Source organism: Harpia harpyja, chromosome 8 (genome assembly GCF_026419915.1).
Source record: "Harpia harpyja isolate bHarHar1 chromosome 8, bHarHar1 primary haplotype, whole genome shotgun sequence".
NCBI classification, from domain to species: Eukaryota; Metazoa; Chordata; class Aves; order Accipitriformes; family Accipitridae; genus Harpia; species Harpia harpyja.
Genome location: NC_068947.1, coordinates 2,056,113 through 2,075,795, shown reverse-complemented (window position 1 = coordinate 2,075,795; position 19,683 = coordinate 2,056,113). Strand labels below are relative to the sequence as shown.

The following is a 19,683-nucleotide window of genomic DNA, read 5'->3' as shown; positions in this document are numbered from 1 at the left end:
GCTCCGAGCAGAATAATTTAAGAAAAACACTCATACCCCTGTAAAAGGCAAAAAAGGAATAGAAACTTAGGAGTAAAGTTAAAAGAGCATCAGAAAAGGTGGTTGCGGCTTGTAAGGGGATCCATAGACTCAGGGATGGTACAGTGCTGGAGACACCCACAACTTTGCCTTCTTAGGCGTTACAGGCCAAAAGAATAATAAATGGAATAATGAAAATTTGAAGGGAAGCTCTGGCAAAGAAAGTTGTGAGTCTGCAGCTGCTGAGAGGCTGCAGGATGAAAAAGTCAGTGGCAATACACCATCGCTCTCTTTATCTACCCCCAAGGAAAGAAGTGAAAGGCAAAATGAGCATCAGAATGAAAATTTTGGTACTGAGCTTTGTGTCAAATGCACCCCAACTAGTTGTTAGGTATCAAAAGGTGGATCATTATGTGATATTGCTGCCGATAAGTTTTCACTAAAACCTGAGAACAAGTAGCTGGACTAGGGACCCTCTGATAAAAGTGCCTCAGTATGGCTCTAACTAGCTACTCTTAGATATTAACAACTGCGCAAAGAAATTAGCAATACTGTTCGCAAAGCTAGGAAGGATGACAAAAATAGTCACAATCAAGCATGCTTACACGGAAGGAAAATCATGTTGACCTTTTCTAAAGCTTGCAGAAAGGATCACACTTTTCTGAAAAAGCTTCCTTAGCTGCTTCAATATGCGCTTCTCCAGCAAATGACAGAATCTTAGTCCACTAAAAGATGCTGGTGAATTCACAGATCTTTAACCATTTGATGCTATTTCTGCTCATAGTTCTTTGAAATTACTGCTAACATGACCAGCCTCTTCCTTGGCTGAACTGGTTGACTGAAATGGGAGATTCATTACCCAATTTTACAATAATACTCAAATTTTCATGAAGATTGTGCTTGTAATAAAAAGTGATAGTCATGACAATCATCTTGCAATTTGGACTATGAACAGAAATAAGATTGGCCAGAACATACTCATAGCATCTGCTTTACCTAGGCAAAACTCTACAGCCAGGCAGTAAGTTTCCAAAAATGAACTAGGAGTATCACGGCCTTTGAAGCAGCGATTAATGAGAGAAGATAAGAGCCTGTAGGGCCATATTCCATCTCCCCCACCCAGAGAGAAAGCACTCGCACCCAGGCTACATCTGGACCAAGCCACACAAGAGAATTTCCTACTGGCTTCCCAAACGTGACTTGGCTCTGCACCTGGGCACAACCTGCGCCCACGCTCGGGGTGCCAGGGGCAGAAGAACACCGATACAAGACCTCGACGAGAACCGCAGCGCGTTGGGGCAACAGGGCGATCGAGATCCCAGGCTGTGCTGTAGCCAGCCACGATGCAGTCACGTAGCCCAGGCCATCAACTATTTTAAGCGAAAGACCTCCATTTCCTCGCAGGTCTTTCTTACACGGGCACTTCCTAACTTTATCTGGTACCAAATCTTACTCCGGAAAAGTAGCCTGAGAAAATGCAGTGCCACATCCCAGCTTCCTACCAAGCTGCTGACCTTTGCTGGAGTTAATTCATTCCCTTTGCAGTCACTACTCACGCCTTTCAGAGCGCCAGCACAGGTTATCAGGAACGATGCAAACACAGCTCGTTTCATTCTGGGTCAATCGGATAAACTCGCAGTCTTGTCCGAGCTTTCCTACTGTGATGCCGTGACTGCATTTTCTTAGGGCATTGCAGCCTTTGTGTTCGGAAAACATGCTCTTAAGAGGAATCACATGTTTTCAACTTCATTTCATAAAATCGTTTATGGCTTGCTGTTTTTATTTTAACCATCTATTTTTCTTCACTGTATCTGGGGATAAAAGCAACTATAAAGCACTATTTTAAGTTGCATAAAAACCTGAATGAAACGCATCCACTGTTGCATCAATCTAGAAGCACTATGAAACATTTAAAGCTATTAAAATGTATTTTAGTGTGTCTGAAGTTCAGATGTATTTGAGTGTCATTTGTTCAGTACAGAGAAGCACTTCTCCTAGATGAAGGAAATCACCTCGGAGTGCTTCACCGTGGCCCACGCAGCTTCCTTCCAGCTGTAGTCACTGAGCAGGTACTTACCTTTGTAATAACACGTAACAGTATTCCTTCTGCACGTGGATTTAAAACCATGGTGCTGATTTTGCTTGTAGTGAAAATAAAATGAAGTAATACGTCTTGCATTTCTTTTTAAGGAACATAACAGAGAAGATCAACAGCCAGGAAGTTCACGTCGCGTGAAATGGGTGCTGTCCATGTGTTCTTTAAAACAAACCCCTCGTGAGAGAATGTATCTAAAACTTGTGTAGCGTTCTCATTTTTAACATAATTTCTGAAAACAGAACAAAATCAGTCCATTTACCCGAAATGAACTGGGAGAGTTAAATTACTAACATAAATAAAATCTTATTTAAAAGTTTTGAAGGTATGAATGGCAACATGTAATTGAGAACACCCCCACACCCCAAAAGCTACATGCAGGGTATCAACACAGATAAAGCTCTTCATTTCCATTAGACCAAAGTGGCATGTCATTTCTTCCGGATCACCTTTTAGCTGCTCCCCAAAATTCAAACTATTTGAAACTTCTGGATGACTGAAATCATAATGTCATAGAACATCTCAAGTTGGAAGGGAACCATAAATGATTCAGTAGATGGAATTAGAGAAAAACAACAGGAAAAAAAAAAAGGGTAACTACCTTAACAGTTCCTCCCCTGTATTTCTAAAGCAGGGATAAACTATGATGCTACAGCCTTTACTTGGAACGTTTCCCTTATCCCGCACCTTCCTCTGACCTGCTCCCCCCATCGCCAGTTCCCATGCCCACACACCACTCGGGTCTGCCAGCACGTCTGGCACCACGATGAACCAGACAGGTCCCTTTTAAACATAGATTACTTTTTTATCCATTCACTGCAGCAGCGCAGCTGAAGCGAGATCAGTTCCCCATCTCTCTTTAATGTCTCTCCTTGCTCGTTTTTAACCTAATCGGTTTGCCGCATGGCCGCGGGAGAGCTAGCTGCAACTCTCACGGCAGAGGAGCTAATGCGGGGCGAGAACGAAGAAGTGGGAGTGTAGAGGAGATGGCTGGGACCATTTACACGGCACAGCTACCAGAAGAAATGCCTTCACAGCAACCCCTTCACACAAGCTGTAGTGTTGAGGGAACTGGGTTGAATAGATTTTTGAAAACACTCCATTCAATCAAGAAAGTCTGAAATATTTTTGATCTTTGAGAAGTTATGGCTAATTACATTTTCATACATCTCTGCATATTCATGTGCATTTGCAGCACATCTAGAAATACAAGCTGAGAGAGACAGGGACAAGGGGGACTATACCTTCTAGTCTCAGCAAACCTAGTAGTTAGGTCCGTCTTGTGAGCAAGCTCTTAAAATAGTTCTAGCATGACCCACAGACTAAAGATACACGCTACATAAGAAAGGCTTTGGCAGCCGTTCAACTCTTTAGATTTAGCCCAAGAGAACCACCAATCTCATTATTAGGCATAGAACTTCCAACAGTTGTCAATGTTTTCATGCATCCAGGCTAAGCAGGCAGCAACTTCAAAAAGGCTGGGACTTTTCAGTTTTAATGAGGCCGTCTCTTCCTCTACTTACCTGGAAGAGCACTACATTCCTCTCTTACCTTTTTTGTCTTCCCAGTCACTCACATTTAAAGTATCACCATTTATTTTTACTTCTTTTTTAGGCTGAAGGTGTTCCAGGAAGGCGTTCCTGCAGCTCGCACGTGGTCCTCCAGAAGAATCCAGGTGACCAGTGTCCCCCATCTCACCCATCCCCTACCAGCAGGGAAGCCACAGACAGGCTGTGGGCTGCAGAATTCCCTTGGGGTGAGAACAGTGGTCTACCCACAGCCGCCGATCTCATTTTTGTCCTTTTCCCTGTCCTGCAGCTTTGTCTCCCATGTCCGTGCAATTCACCTGGCACTCCTAGAAGGAGGGCTTCTGGGTGAGCGCGGCACCTCACATCTGAGTCAGCCCAGTATATCCAGTCTGCTGCATCCACCACCTGCTAGCCCCATCTCCCACACACTGTAAGGTTTTGGGCTAGCTTGGGTCAGCCTTCTGCTTTTGAGGTACCTCCAGCAGTTCCTAGCTCACACCCCATAGTGTCTGGGACAACAAAAAATGTGCGTGATGGAAACACAGCATGCCACCTATCTCATCATGCTTCCAGTTACGACAAGCATTTCACCCTCTTCTCTCCTTCCTTTCTACTTTCTCCATTTCTACCTCTGAAGCTCAAGTTCACTAAAATATATGAACACTGTATGAACTTCTTCACATCCTTCCACCATTCCCACTCCACATGTCTAACCCCTTGCTTCCTAAAACAGCCCACATTGTAAAAAGGCACTTCTATGTTACTCAATGCTATTACTGATTACTCCTGCACTCCTTTGCTACTTCTCTTACTTTTTCCTTCAGCATCTCCTTTAATGATTCCAACTACTCCTCTTTTCTCTGTGGGCAAGCTTTGTCAACTTCCTCTTACTACCCTCAGGCAACATCATCCGCAGGCTCCTATTCCTAAATTAACATATGAAATTGAATACTCTACTTCTCACTTGTCCCCTTGCCTTGGTCCCTCCAGCAAGCTGTCAACACCTCAAACTCTAAACAGTGAAAATAAAGCAGCCAGAGATACTTATCTTCCCTGTCATGCATGTAGGCAACTCTTAAAATTACTCTTTATCCTATCCTCAAAGTCTGTGAGACTTCCCCCCCCAAAAAAGTTAAGCCTTCCCCCTTCTTCCCAACTCCCAAGCCCATTGCTACCACTGTACTTAGGACAGATGCAAATACTTCTTTCCAGTTAGCTGGAATTTATGTAAATCTCTCTACAATCTCTTTCAGAAGTCACATCTTTCTTTCATTGTCTGATGTTATTAATCTTTCTGAATCACACCCCAGAGTAACAACTTCTTCAATGTGCCTGTCCTGTTCACGCCCTTCTCCCTCTTCCTTACACTTCCGTGCCAAAGCTTGCATCATTCTTAATGTCTCACTTATTTCTCCTAAGCCTGTGTTTTCTCTATGCCACGCAATGAGTCACACTGCCATCCAAAGCCAACTTGCCACTTCAGCAGAAAAACTAAAACTTACACTTACATACCTCCAAAGAATTCACATCCTCAGTACTCTACAGAAAATTAACTCTTTTGAAGCAAAGATCACTGAAGCTCCAAGTGATCCTCCCCATCACAAACATCAGTGTGCTGTTCCCTACTACAGAGTATCTTATCTGAGCATGTATTATATGGAAATTAACTGAATTTATTAATCTGAGATAGAAAATATTCTCACTAAAAGGACCATTAAGTACCGTTATGTTTGTTAGATGACAAGGAAAAGAAAAGAGGTACAATGGTAAGCATCATACCCATCAATTCTGTCATTTTAACACTGAATCCACGATGTATTTAACAATTCAGAGACACAAGTAATAATAGTGTACCTTTATTTTAACACGTGCACTGCACTGATGCAGTAGATACAACGCCAGCAGTCTTCTCTTTGCACAAACTACTATCAATCAAGTTTTTAGATACTTAGATCACATTTCTAGGTGGAAGCAGCATTTAGTGCAAAGAATAATTAAGAAAACCCTAATGTTAACCATATCTTGGGAACTGTTTGCATACTTGGTGCAACAATCATAGGTTATTTCCCAACTGGCTTTAAACACAGAAAACTGATCAGCTATAGCTGTTGCATTTGAAAATTCTAACAGAAACAAACTTGTTTTCCTTTTTAAAAAAAAATCTACACTACAGCAACAAATAAATAAAGACTGACAGTGTGTATATATTTGCTCAGAATCAATTCAGCAACTTAAAAAAATATAATGTTCAGTGTTTGCTGAATTGTTTTATACTGCATCTATCACTTTAAAAAAACTACATTAAAAACAAGTTTAAAGAAAAAATAATTCGTCCAACTCTCTTTATACTTTCAGTTGAAAAAGGAAAGATTTGCAAGCACCACTGCCTCTCACCTATCGGTATGTAATTCAGGTCCCCTGGTCATTCCAGGAACTGATTACAGAGAATCCCTGCACACCCAACATCTCTGTACTTAGGCAGCTTTGCGCAGCGATGCTAAAGAAAAGTGCTAGCCATGGTACAGCAAGCCAGCAAGCATATTAAGTCATCTTCCAGTTCAAAAGTTTCTTTGCTAAAAAAAACAACCACCCCCACTTGTTATGACTGATTTCTACATCTATCAAGCTCATTCAGGAACATGTATGCTGTAAGCCCCGTCCCAGTGAATATCTGTGTGCTTAATTTCACCTACATGAGTAATCACACTAAGAATCAATGGGAATATTCATGCTTGCAAAGTTAAGAATACACATAACTGTTTATAGGACATCTGCATTCATTTGCAGCTATACAATATACTGATTGCAGTCCTGTATCATAAATGAAGGGTCACTACCAGGTTATAGGCAATAATAAAGGTCTTTTCTGGGTTGTATATAGCAGAGCTAAAACACTCAGGGAAATGCAAGACACTTTTTTCTCCTCCTGTTTAGAGGGAGGCTCTGCTCTTTGGGAGTATTTAGGGATGCACAAGCTGCAGGCCATGGAAGAACTGTGCCCCATGTATATTAAAGAATTAACATTAACTGCAATAATTTAAAGTAAGACTGAAGAATACTTCTATTGGCTCTGCAAACTGAAAGCATTTTAACAGCACGACTGTACAATACAAAAATAATTATACACCAAATCAAGAGGAAATTTTTTGCAAGTTCTCCAGCATCACTCTGGAATTCTACACAGGCTACTCAGATTTCATGAACAGTTTATATATGTGGGACACAGCAAAATTCTTCTTTATGTACGATTTAAGAATACAGATCTTAGGAGTGCTTTTTTTGTTTTGTTTTCATTAACAGTATCTTGGCAGGGGGGGATCAACTCCCTCCAATAAAACTAAGAAAGTATTGATAGTAGGTATTGAAGGAAAAAAACATCATTATGGTTCAGGATTAGAGCATTTAGGGAAATAGTGCACTTTTTATTCTATCTTGGAAATGTACAGAAATGCACAGAATGGTTATAATCCTTCCTACCTCCTTTCAAGTGGGATCTTTTAAACACTGAAAGCAAAGTTTTAGTCAATACATAGCACATTCTTACAAAAATATAACTTTTCAGACAACATGAGAAAGAGTTAAAGAAAAATGCTTTATCTTTCAGAACAAAACTACAATGCAACCTAGCTTCCACTAATTTTTACACTTCAAGTGAATCTAATTCAGCAAGAGCCCCACACAACATGGTCTATCCACAGCAATGCAACCAGGACTTACCCTACTGAAATATACATACTTGCCTCAAAACTTTCCATACTGGTGCACATGAATCTAGATACAGCCACATTTCTTTGCCCTCTAAAGTGACCTTTCCTTCTTTAACAACCTAGTGCTTCCCATAAGGTTGAGGAGTATATGCCCACAAGAACCTCATTACACTCAGTTTCTTACACTGTGGTGGGATGGAAAACCAGCTTTAATTTTCATGCTGATAGAGTTCAAAGTGCCTCTATAACCTACTGCTAAATCTGCATCAAAATCCAAATAATCAATGGGGCAGCAGCTAAAGAATCCCATTAGGTGAAAGGTCAAAGATTCTTCTCCTGCAGCGAAGATTACAGCAATTATGAATGAAACTACAGTAAATAAAATTTAAGACTAGTTTTCTTCCCTTTGCAATAAAGGATTTGGGGTATCCTTTCAGAAGATTTTTTTTTTCTTCTTCTTAACTTATGCCTTTTTCTATATGGAAGCACTGTGGTGTTCATCTTAAAAAAAATCAAACAAGAACCCTCCATCCTTAAAAAGCACCATAGATAAAAACTGGTGGAAAACCAAAAAAAGAACCCAAACAAACTCCATGGACCACCCTTCAGGGATGAAATGCTAAAGATGTCTTTTTTAATCAATCAGTTTGTGAAGATCTACAAAAAAATAAAAAGGATCACATTCTAAAGGTTCAGTGCATTCAGCAGCTATACAGTTTTGCTGCTTATTCATTTTAAGTTGACTTTCAAAAATAACACCCTAGCTCATCAAAATATACATTTTCCATTTGCTTTTAAATTAAAATAATAATAAAAAACATTTAAAGAATTCACAATCAATAGCATGACTAAGCTTCAGGATCATCTACAGCATATAATTTAAAGGTTCAAGATGCCAATATGCAGCATGTGGCAGGCCTATATGCTCCATGCAGCATGTACATGTAGGATAATCTCAAATAATCTTGATGTTCAGATGTCAGTTTGTTTCTTCCAAATAGTGTAGAATACCCATCTGGAGAAAATAAGCAGTTAAGGAAAAAAAGATTGCAAAGGTTGTAGTACCCCATTAAAATGGAAGTAGTTCTTTTCACTTATATTTCAATTCTGAAAACTTCTGATAGCTCATAAAGATGGGGTAGCTAAAAAACTCAAAAGTGAAATCTCCCTGAATCTTCTTTTTGACGCAGCAGTTTAAAAGAATCCCATTTCCACTAAAACTGAAATCCTTTGCAAACCCATGTTTTCTAATTCCTGCTGCAGACTTTCAGGTGGTGCATTTATTTGCACTGCAACCACTGAACAAACTACAGAAGTACTTTGGGAAGAGTGATCAAAACTTCAATCATGAGTTCACCAGGTTGGGACCCCTCTTGCTCATCTTCTCAAATGTAAAGTAGCAAGCTTGAATAGGAAAGAGACATCCAGCTACCTAATTTGTGAATCCCTAACACAGACACAATCGGACACAGAATTAACACTGAGGCATTCAGTAGCTGAACACTAGGTGTCCAGGTATCTTACTAGGCAAAGATTTAAATGTCTACTGCCTCTTAGCTGCCTCAACAGGGGTTCTGTGGAACACTCACTTAACAGATGCATCTAAATTTTGCCTGGGCTTTTCTCTGATAGCTTCTGCAGTGTTTGCCTTAGGTATCCAACCACTTTTCAGAAAGCAGACCTTTATGTCGCCCAGACTGAGCTAGAAACAAAACACGGAATAACTGGCAGCTGTATCAGTGCTCTTTTTGCTGTTCCTCTGAGGGAGATGGACCCAGCTTCAGCAGAGTCATACAGAAGCTATGCTCAAACCACAGCTCTCCGAGGTACTCCTGGCAGGACAGACAACTGATCCTCAAGAGCTCTCTTGCCATGCAGGGCACATGAGAGAGCTCAGAGCTATGAAAGAAATAAAACCCTAATTTTTGATTACTTGTCACAATTCTACTGTAAACTAATCACCTGTCATCTGTGAAACAGCATTTAGGTATAGCTTTCCATTCAGATACATACTCCTACTTGGAAATCTTTAAGTTGCAAGAAAGGCAATAATCTGTACCTCAAATGCAAGTAGAGGGCTACCAGAAGTCCAAGGCCAAATTAAAAGTTAGAGTCATCAAGATGACTTCTCTGCTAACATTTCTGTATCTGTACCACTATATCATTGTTAATTCATTCAGAAAAAGCAAACTAATAAAGCCTGCCCCATTTCTCTAAGAATTGTTCTCTTTCAAGCATTGTTATCTGTATTTAATGGCCAGTTTTAATAAATTTATTGCTAAATATATTTCATATATGTTAGCTTACCAGAAACATTTAAATGTTTTTTTTTAAAGGAATAACGTAGCATTTACTACTCAATTCATTTAGAAACATTTTGGACACTTCCAAATAAACAATGCAGTAAGTATTTAGAAGACTTTCTGAGGATACATACTTCAAATCACATACATGTTGCATTAAGGCCTGGCAGTTGTAAAGTCAAAAATAACTTAACCAGTTTCTCTGAAATTGTAAGCTACAAGGGCAAATATCTTCATACCCTCTTTCACTCTTTCTTTTTTGTCTTGAAAATGTTAAGATCAAATCTGAGTTTCACTGGAGAGCTGACAACAATGAGAAACAGGAGGAGCTTGTTACAGTCAGTATGCAGTCCAGAACTGCAGACTACAGCACTAAACAATATCAAGATTAGAGACACAGAAGGGAGGCAAAATGAACACACAAAACAGAAGAAAGGCTGTGGCGGAGTTTCACGTGCTTAACATATTATGAATAAGCAGATCCTGGAAAGATCTCTCCTGTCGAGAGGGACACAGCCACAGCAAGTTATTACCCTGCAGAAACATTTCCTGGGAGATGACACAAAAGTGGTAAACACTCAAGGCACACGCAGCCAGGAGAACCACCCTATAGCAGATCAAAATGCCCCTCTAGAGCTAACGGCTTGAAGCTGAAACTTTGAGCTCCTTGTATAACTTGCCTGCCACCCTCAAAATGAAGATATTCTGAAGGATTATTTTTAAGAATGGGATGTTGCTGAGAAATGTGTATACCCCTCCACTTGGAACATTTTTTCAGTAACACTAACATGTAATGATTGTGAGGAATCACTTTTTTTTCCATTAAAAATCCAGTCTGAGCTATATGTTCAAGAATAGATCTATCAGAGAATATTTAAAGATCTAGATCATGCTAATTTGTATGAAGTCAGTTTGGGACTTTTTGTGAAAGAAAAGAAAAAAGACACAGCGTTGCCAGAACTCCCAGGCAGCATTACCCTCATCATACAGTTTATCCTACATCACAAACAATAGTTGGAAACACTCAAAAAAACAAAAACATAGCCTGATCTTGAAAGGTGCTGAGCATTTCACCAGCTGTGAATTTATGGCACTTTTAAAAAATAATTCCTGCAATTATCCTCAAAATAAAACTGCAGTAGTTCATTTACTATGTAAAAACATTAACGGTGTTTAAATTAGAACTGCCTTCTTGCACTTGAGTTCACTACCTCCAAGCAATCTAGGCTTGCCTGATTTATTAATACACCCCCCCCACTCTTTTTCAGTCTTTAAGGATACAATTCCATGTAGGAGGGAACACACACAGTTTCTTTTGAAAACTCCACAGGACAATAAAGCCTGCTAAGCTGTTCTTCATACAGAGTCAAGGCATCGGTCAGATTGATACAGTTTCCCTGAAGGAAAAAAGAAAAGTCCCAGTTACAATCAAACAAATAAGCAAAACTACAGATGAATATACACATTTTGACATTAATGCAAGGCTCCCACATACTTCAGAACCAGATACATGCCTTCTTAATATTTAATATTTACAAGGCAAATACTGAACAGCTTGTCTTCATTCTGCCTACAGCAAACAATTTGTACCTTTTCAATAAAGGGTAAGTATGGGGGGATTATCTATCTTCTCATTAGCAGAAGCAACCATTACATTAGGGCTTCCAGTTAAAACAGACCACCATGTGTTGTTTACCTATAACATCTACTCAATAACCATTTTCTTTATGATTGCTTAAATATATTAGTAAACAGTATTACAACATCCAGATTTTCTCAATTATTTAACATTGCCTAGGCCTTACAACATTTAAATGCACTATAAAAAAAAACCCTATAACATTCATTTTAAACAGATTCTTCCACAGAGCAATATGATAAAAATAAATCAGATTATACAGAAGTTCTGTGGCTGCAGGCTACTTTGTCTTAAGTTTGTGTATAATGCTTCTGAAAAAGTGATTCCTACGATACTTTTTCTTGGACCCGTGTCCTATCTAAGAATATTAGTAGTATCCTTTTCTGAACAAAATAAAAATCAGTGCTTAGATGATTTTTCTCTAACAGTGCAACCAGGAAATATCAGACATTGAATTCACAGCATTCCTTCCCAAACAAGTATTATGCAAACAAATCATTCTTGGAATACAAACACATCTCAAGGATTATAAATGGTGAGGAATTAAAAAAAAAACCAAACACAAAACGACACAACTCCTAATTACAAGCACAACCTTGTCCACAGCCAAGTATTAACAAGCAGAAGTTACTGCAACATATATCTGGGATGCCCATATAGAGAAAGCTCTAATTAGAAAAGTGACTATCCAATATTTGTAATGGGTTTGAAGATTTAGTGATAACAGTTGAGCCCCCAGAACACCAGACTGAACAACACAAACTACCCAAAACAATAAAAGTCAGTTGTCAAGTTTAATAAAAAAAACCTTCTTGTCGAGTTTCTTGCCTTTCTTGCTTACCTGAGTAGGCTAGCTGATACTTTACAACCTTAAATATTAAATACAGTGATCTTAAGAGTGAGGCAAATACAAGTTATTTGGAAGCTAATTTAAAATGGAGTGAAGTTGAATATAATCACCACTGCATGGTCTACAAATTACTCAGCTTTTGTTTGCCAGGTACGAAACACTGAATAAAGACCCACCAAATATGAACGTACTGTTGCTGTGGCACAGCACAGAGACAAGACATTCTGCGATTCTGGTCAAGGGGGAGATGATGTTAATGGTCCTTGGCATGCTGACAGCCAGATGAATTCATTTGTGATCTTCTACCTCCACCGCTTTCATGAGGAACCTTCAGCTCAACCTACAGAGGCCCCAATCATGATGCCCAACCATACCGCACGCTACACACAAACAGCAAGTTACATCATGACGATGAATCTACCCTGACCACACAGCATGTGCATATCTGGTCATACGTGGGGCAGGATGAGACATCTTCAGGAGATGTGTGTCCCCATCCTTCCCTAATGGTCGGATTTACTAGCTTATAGTATAAATGCCTTTTATGTTGACCTAGCACAAAGCCTACTTTCTTTTTCTGATTTCTAATCAGTAGAAACAGAAGCATTAACTAGCATTTCTCCAGAGTTACTTTCAACGTAAAAATCATCAGCTTTCCCACAGGTTTTACCACTTCTAGTGGAGAAGTGTTTACCACAGAAGACAAAAGACAACAACAAAAGGGAACTCTCATGTTAATGTATACACAGTTCCTAATAACCTAGCATACAAGCCAAAGTCCCACAAAATGATGGCAAAAGACCCGAGGCACAAGAGTTTGCTATTTATCTCTGGTCACAGGAACATCAGTCTCGATGACAGGAAGATATGCATTAGACAGAAAAATGTCTAGTTAAATAAAAAAAAAGCCAACAGAAGAATCAGTCATTTACTAATACAGCCAGCTTCTTGGTTTCTACATGACTTTCTGTTCATGACTGGACAGGCCAAAAGCCTTCCAGCATAAGCACTTCCAAGCAGAGTACTGCTTTTCATCTTTAAAGGCCCTGAAATTTGCAAGAAAGAGACAAGAACAAGAAAGCCTAAAGCAACAGACTCCACCTATGGAATGGCAGTATCTTCCCTCTGTTCTAAATGACTTCTGGAAATGTTTGCACACACACACACATAATTTGGGTTTGGTTTTTTTTTTTCCCCAATTACTGAAGGAGTTATCTTGCCCCTTCCTGCCCTTAGATAACGTGTGTAACATCTGAGTGTGAAAGAATGCAGATGGTTCAACTAAGAAAAAAGAGCTAGATCTAATTAAAAACTATAGCTCTTTTACAGTCACAGCTTATTCAATATTTTAAGACCTCTAACTTGAAACAAAGGTCAAGTTCTATCAGAGCCCAGGAATAAAGGATTTATTCAGCACTTCCAAAATGTCTGCACTACCTATGTTTCACACATGTGCATTGCTCTGCTAGCATTGTGAAGCTTTGCACTCCAACAGAACGGTCTTTAAGAAAGCTGAGATTTACTGTTTAACTTCTGCTTTTCAGTGCTCCCAGATTTTTAAAAATAGCATTAAAATAATTAAATTGCACACAGATGCAACTGAAAGTTAATTTTCACAAAGCAAGGAACTAAGATGAGTTTGACCAACAAATAATACCTGTGCTCTTAAAAACAATGTACAACAGGCAGAGGCTGAAACAAGCAGAGATCTTATTTGAAATCAGTATGTCTAAACAGCTCCATCTACATTACTTTTTCCATGTAACAACATCAGATGATAACTAGAAACAAAGTCTATAATGCACATTTTGACTTTGGGATTTAAATTTTTTTTTTCTACCTTTTATTGGTAGGATTTTTTTCCACAACGTATTTAAAACATTTTTATTTCCAGAGGAAGTGAAGAGATACTTCATCCTACTATTCTTCCTCTGAATTTTTTGAAGCATGCTCAATGAATTTTTTCTATTGTGCTCAAGTTTTCACAAGTGGAAAAGAAAACCTCAACTTAAAAAATCCTATACACAGCATCTTTTAAAAAAAAAAATCATATACTTGAAAGCTCTTTCAAAAGAACTTGCATAAAACATGTTTGATTATCATTTTGATCATATTCCATGAACAAACTTATACTTGTTTATTCGGTAAAGGAAGATGGCATGCTTTATATTGAATGTATCATATTTGATTTGAGGTATCAGAAAACAAAAGAGGTTTGTGAAAAGGTAAGAGACAAACACTAACTGAGCACAACTGCACAAAGCACAACAATGAACAGACTACTGTAGTACTTGTTTAGTAACCTGTTATTATCCAGGGGACTGTAGCAGTTATTTGGTTCAGCCACCCTTTACCAAACATTTAATTTTGTTTCAACATCAGACTGAATGCAAAAGAAAACTAAAAAACAACCTGTGGGTAATTTGAGTCATAAATAGAAAACACTGTTAGGTAATTTATGGAGCATACCACTATTACAGAGGAAGTTTAATAGGATACACAATGAGATGAAAGTATCCACAGTTTCCCAGCCTGTCACATCAGTATTTCATCCTTTCTCCTTTCTCCAGCAACAGACAAATCACTGCAGACAGTGTGGAAAACAAATTACAGGAACAACGAGACATGCCAATAACCAATTTTTACTTTTCAAACTCACAACTCCCCGATCTCCAAATCAAGACATTACCTAAAGGTTCACATCCCACCTGGCTGTTCTATTAACCTCTGCTTCTGGAGACACACCACAGGATCTTATAGTTCTGCACAGTTACAGGGGTTTTGTAATTATTTGGCTTTACTTAACAAAAAGCTAAGAATTCCAAAAAAATCTAATCTACAAAACAGATGAACTTACTTCAATAAAGAGACGAGTTATTGAAAAAAAAATCACTAACACCCTTCTGTAAGTGACCAGCTTTATCAACTAGAGTCAGTGTTGATAATGCCAATCACACTTAAGTGTTCTTGTATTGCTAAAATGTGACACAGGGAACCAAGCCCAGAATGCAATACAGTGATCAGTCTAATAACCTGTGTTCATCTAACTCCCCCCTGCCTAATGAAAATAGTTATGTGGTAGAGCAACATTTTTTTTTCTGAACAGCCACCATATACTCAAACAATAACTAATACTGAACAGTGTTTAATAAGGTTTAAAGCTGATGACTCACCAATTATAATTTTTCAAAAGGGAAATAAGCAAAATCAGACTTTTTTTTCTCCCCCGCTGTTCAGTCAACTTTCAACACATACAAAAACCCTACTAAACTCCTCTACCCACCCCCCCTTACTTAATCTTTGTTCCATGTCAAACAATGACAGATGAGAAATGGGGGAAATGCTGAAATTTTTTTTCTCTCCTTAACAAGCATCTCTCTGACACAATAGTATTTGAGGTAGTTTTAAACTTTGAAATTAACAGATCTATATTTATAAGACCTTGTTTAAGACTGACAGTTCCTGAAATGTTTCACAGCCTTTGCATTCTGAGTCTGCTCAGTGCTTGCGCACACTTTGACAGCTTATGCCCGTCTCCCAACACCAATTCTTCTGGGCTTTTGTAAGGCATACACTCTGTAGTACCATGGGGTTTAGTTTTCAGGTTTCTAGAGCACAATGCACAACAAATTTAAATAACAAATACAGTTCCAGGCAGACAATAAAAAAAACATTCCTTAAAGTAGTAAAAAAAGAATTTGTTTAGGTTAACCCTCTAAGTTCCAGTTAACTTCACCTACCTATAAAGGGGATGTGTCCATCAACTGGTTATAAGCTGAATTTAGGCCACTATGCTTCCTCCAACCTTAGAAAGTGAACTAGTGACTTGAAAGCAGATGGAAGGGTCTCTTTCCATACTTGCCCATTTCTTACACATGTCATTCTTACATGTCTTACACTACACGTCATTGCTACTGGACATCCTTGTCTGACACAGTATATTAGAGAAGTTTAATTTTTATTTTAAATTTAACATGGTTTTCTATTTTTGTTTTGTAATAACAAGTGCTGGAGTTGAACATAGCCAAGGTTGGGGCTTTTTTTGTCCTCCCTCACTTCAGAGTGACTAAGAAACAAGGAGATACATAGAGCATGAAACACCTAGCATCAGAGCTAGGTTTGAGTTGGTGACAGGGATGGCTTTTGAGGAGATAATGGAGGCAAACCTGACTGAAGGTATCTCCACTGGCCAAACAATCAATTAATTTAAAACTGAACTCAGTAACACAAGGAAATGAAATGTCTGCCCTTAAAGACTCAGACTGCCAAGAAATCACACAGGCTCACACAGGGACATGCATCCGTTCTTCCAGACTCCCTTCACATTCACAGTCAAGGAGAACTCTGCTCTGTCTTTGGAAGTGCTAATTAGAAAACCCACACAGCAGCCAAAAAAAGGAGGGTAACTATGGAGCAACATCACGGTGGTCTGGACATTTAGAGGACAGGGCCACACTGTATTAAAGAGCGGCCAGGAAGCAACAGCTTGGTGAAGGGCCACAAGTGTGGGTGGGAGACATCTGATCCCTTGCACCAGTGGTTACTGCTGTTTACTGGAACCCAAACCTGTGAGTGGTCCGAGGCTGTTTCTATCCTGCCTGGGTTGGATGACCCAGACTAGGAAGGAGTAAATTCCTGTTCAGAGGTATTTTTAAAGGTTCCACTTCATAAACAGGCTGAAAATGATAGCCTGCTCAACCTCCAAGGATTAGATCAGCAGAGCAAAAACTTAGCACAGAAAAAAGGCATTTTCATAGCTACACATAATCCATTGACACAAAGACAACCTTACAATCAGTCTCTGCATCTTACAGAGCACAGTTTCACAGCTATTGGGACAATCCTCACGTGCTACTTGGAAGGCACGGGATGGTGATGGTTCAGACAAACAACCACAAACATATCACAGTAGTATCTACAAGTACACGTACTTCAATAAAGTTGAAAAAAGTCACTTGGGCAATCTAAAAATCATAGTGGCTTTTAGAAGGTCCAATAGCATAAAAACACTTAACGTGTTCAGAAACAAGTCACTGGGAATGTCCCTTAGAGATGAAACCAGACCTTGGGATACGCCAAGTTCTCGCGTCCTCACTGACTCCCACTTCTCTCCCCTGCGGTGGCTGGGAACCTGCCCCTGTAACTGGCTACCCCTGGAGAAGGCAACACCGAGCACCTCACGGACCTGGACCCATATTGCATCACTAAACACTTCAAAGCAACAGCTTTAGGAGAAGGAAAAACAGAAATATAGCAAGGCATATGACCCTTAAGCATCAGAATAGTGGGATACATTCAACAATAAGTTTCCACAAACAAGCCCCAAGCCTTAAGCTTACAGACAGGGCTGCAAGTTCGGTAGGCTAAGGGCCCTAAAGCTCACCTCTCTGTCCAGGTCCTACATAGCCTGCAAGATTCTCAATATGGATGATGCAGCTGAAAAAGCAAGGACATGAAAAGCAAGGCTGCTACTCATGCAAGTAAGCTTTTATTCTGATTGCGATTACTATTTGTGGAGGCATAGAGCAAGTATGGAGGCATTTTTCCCCCAATACACTTAAACACAGACTTACAGCAGCATAGAATGAGATCCATAAACTGCCCTTTCTATCTTTCCAGAGTTGAAATAAGCAAAAAGTCCCTCCTTCATCCTAAAATTGGCCACATCATTTCTTGCATTCCCTGGGAATACGAATAAATAGTCTCAAAAACCTTTTACAGGCAGAATCTCTCTAGAAATGTTAATAAACTGCTAGACAATATTAGTTACCAGTCTCCACCAAGTGGTGAAAGGATATTCTGCATTAGCATTTGGAGACTACTTTGAGGATCACCACTGCATCCTGAGGGAGCAACCAGGTGGGTTAGGGTAGCATGCAAAAAAAAAATTCTTTTGATAGTCTCAGATAAATTATATCTATCTAGAGTTAGACAGCTCTAGACCCTGCCTGCTGACAATTCATGTGCTGAAAAGAACATTTTCCAAAACTTGTGCAGAACTCAATGAAGAGGTGATGAGCATTTCCATTTATTTTTCCCAGCAGTGACATTTAAAGTCAGGCAGCAATACAGTATGTGAAAGATTGGCATTCTGTGAACAGAACTCCACTTTTGGGTAAAGCATTTCTTGAGCATTGAAATAAATGACATTCTAACAACATGCACAAGGTAACCCCTGCAAGCAGAACTATCAGGGGACAGGCTACAAACAACAGAGGACAGAAGTTTCAAACATTAGTACAACATAATGCCAAGGCAGAAGCAGCAACTATAGCTGCTGGCCAGTAGCCAACAGGACAATGACCTTTTTGCACCATCTTTCCTATGAGACATTTCCTCATCATAGCAAAGGTCAGGCTCTAACAAATAGGTGGACAATCCCTCAGTCACTTTTCTTGATGATATTTAACATATTTTATGTTTTTGAGAACCAAAGAACTTCAAGAAAGCCAGGGAGGAGTGGGGGGCACACAAAATCCTGGATTTTAAAAACAAAACTGCCTTAAAAGGCATGTGATTCCTTCAGCAGGTAAAGCACAGCCTGCTACCTAAGGTAAGCATCCTGGAAGTAGACAGTTGGAACAAAAGTAACTTAAATTTCCAACATTAACACACAGAGCTAAAAAACCCTGGCATTTAACAGCTAGCACATCAGAGCATTCAAAACCATTTATGAGTTCCCAGCATGTGACTAAGCTCAACTACCAAAGTTTGTAGTGGTCACATTTGAACTTCTGTCCATAGTCTAACTCAATCTTTTGGATATCCAGCTTCAATTAGTTTAATTCAAACGCTAATTTAAAGAAAGTTATAGGCAGCTGATTTTATTTAAAGAACCCCTAAAAGTCTGTTCTTCCTGTGATCAGACTGCTGAGTTTTCTGAGGGGTTTTTTTTTTGTTTGTTTGCTTTAAATCAGGCCCAACTGAGAAGAGGCAACAAGGACCATCGAATGGGTTGGGTAGTGTATCAGTAGATATATCAAAAGCTCTGATAGCTGTTTGCCCCAATACTAATTTTCCTTTTTTCCAACACGCTCAGGAAGATGAAGTTGCCAGAGTACATTGCTCCTCTACTCCAGCCCTTTCACTGGCTACCAGTTAGCCACAAGTCCAAATTCAAGCCACTTCAATTTTAATTTTGTTTCTGTCCCATCCTGCCATGTCCCACCTTGTTGCTTGTGAACTGTGAAACTGATATTGCAGTTTCACAACGGCTTAAACCCACCAGGGCCAGTTCAGTGCTGCTGTCCTTTCTTCCTGCGCAAGCAGAGATGCTGGAGAGCCAAGTTCTCTCCTCCTCCCACGAGGACAGGGCAGGCAGCAGGGCTGTACCAGGCTCAACCTCTATTGGTTTCAGCTGACACAAAACCACCTCCCTGTACCCTGGCCGCAGCACAGCCATCACTCCAGCTTTCAGCACAAGCTTCTTCCCAGAGTCTTTCTGCAAAGTCTGACAGATACTTGTCCACAGACATATTTACATACATTCCAATAAAGTAACATACACAGTGAGACTAGCTGACAAGTGTGACAACTGCAACA

The 19,683-nt window shown here is 39.5% G+C and overlaps 1 protein-coding gene across 2 annotated transcripts in view; it reads right to left on the bottom strand.

Annotated features, from left to right (window-relative positions):
- Positions 1-5,482: 5,482 nt before the first annotated feature.
- Positions 5,483-19,683, bottom strand: part of SMS (spermine synthase) — a 52,807-nt gene continuing 38,606 nt past the window's right edge. For both annotated transcript variants that reach the window (XM_052794310.1, XM_052794311.1), the window contains exons 10-11: positions 10,934-11,049; positions 5,483-8,364 (exon numbers count right to left, since the gene is read on the bottom strand). In XM_052794310.1, coding sequence (XP_052650270.1) covers positions 8,322-8,364; positions 10,934-11,049 — 159 coding nt within the window. In that variant the 3' untranslated portion in view covers positions 5,483-8,321. The remainder of the gene's footprint in view (positions 8,365-10,933; positions 11,050-19,683) is intronic.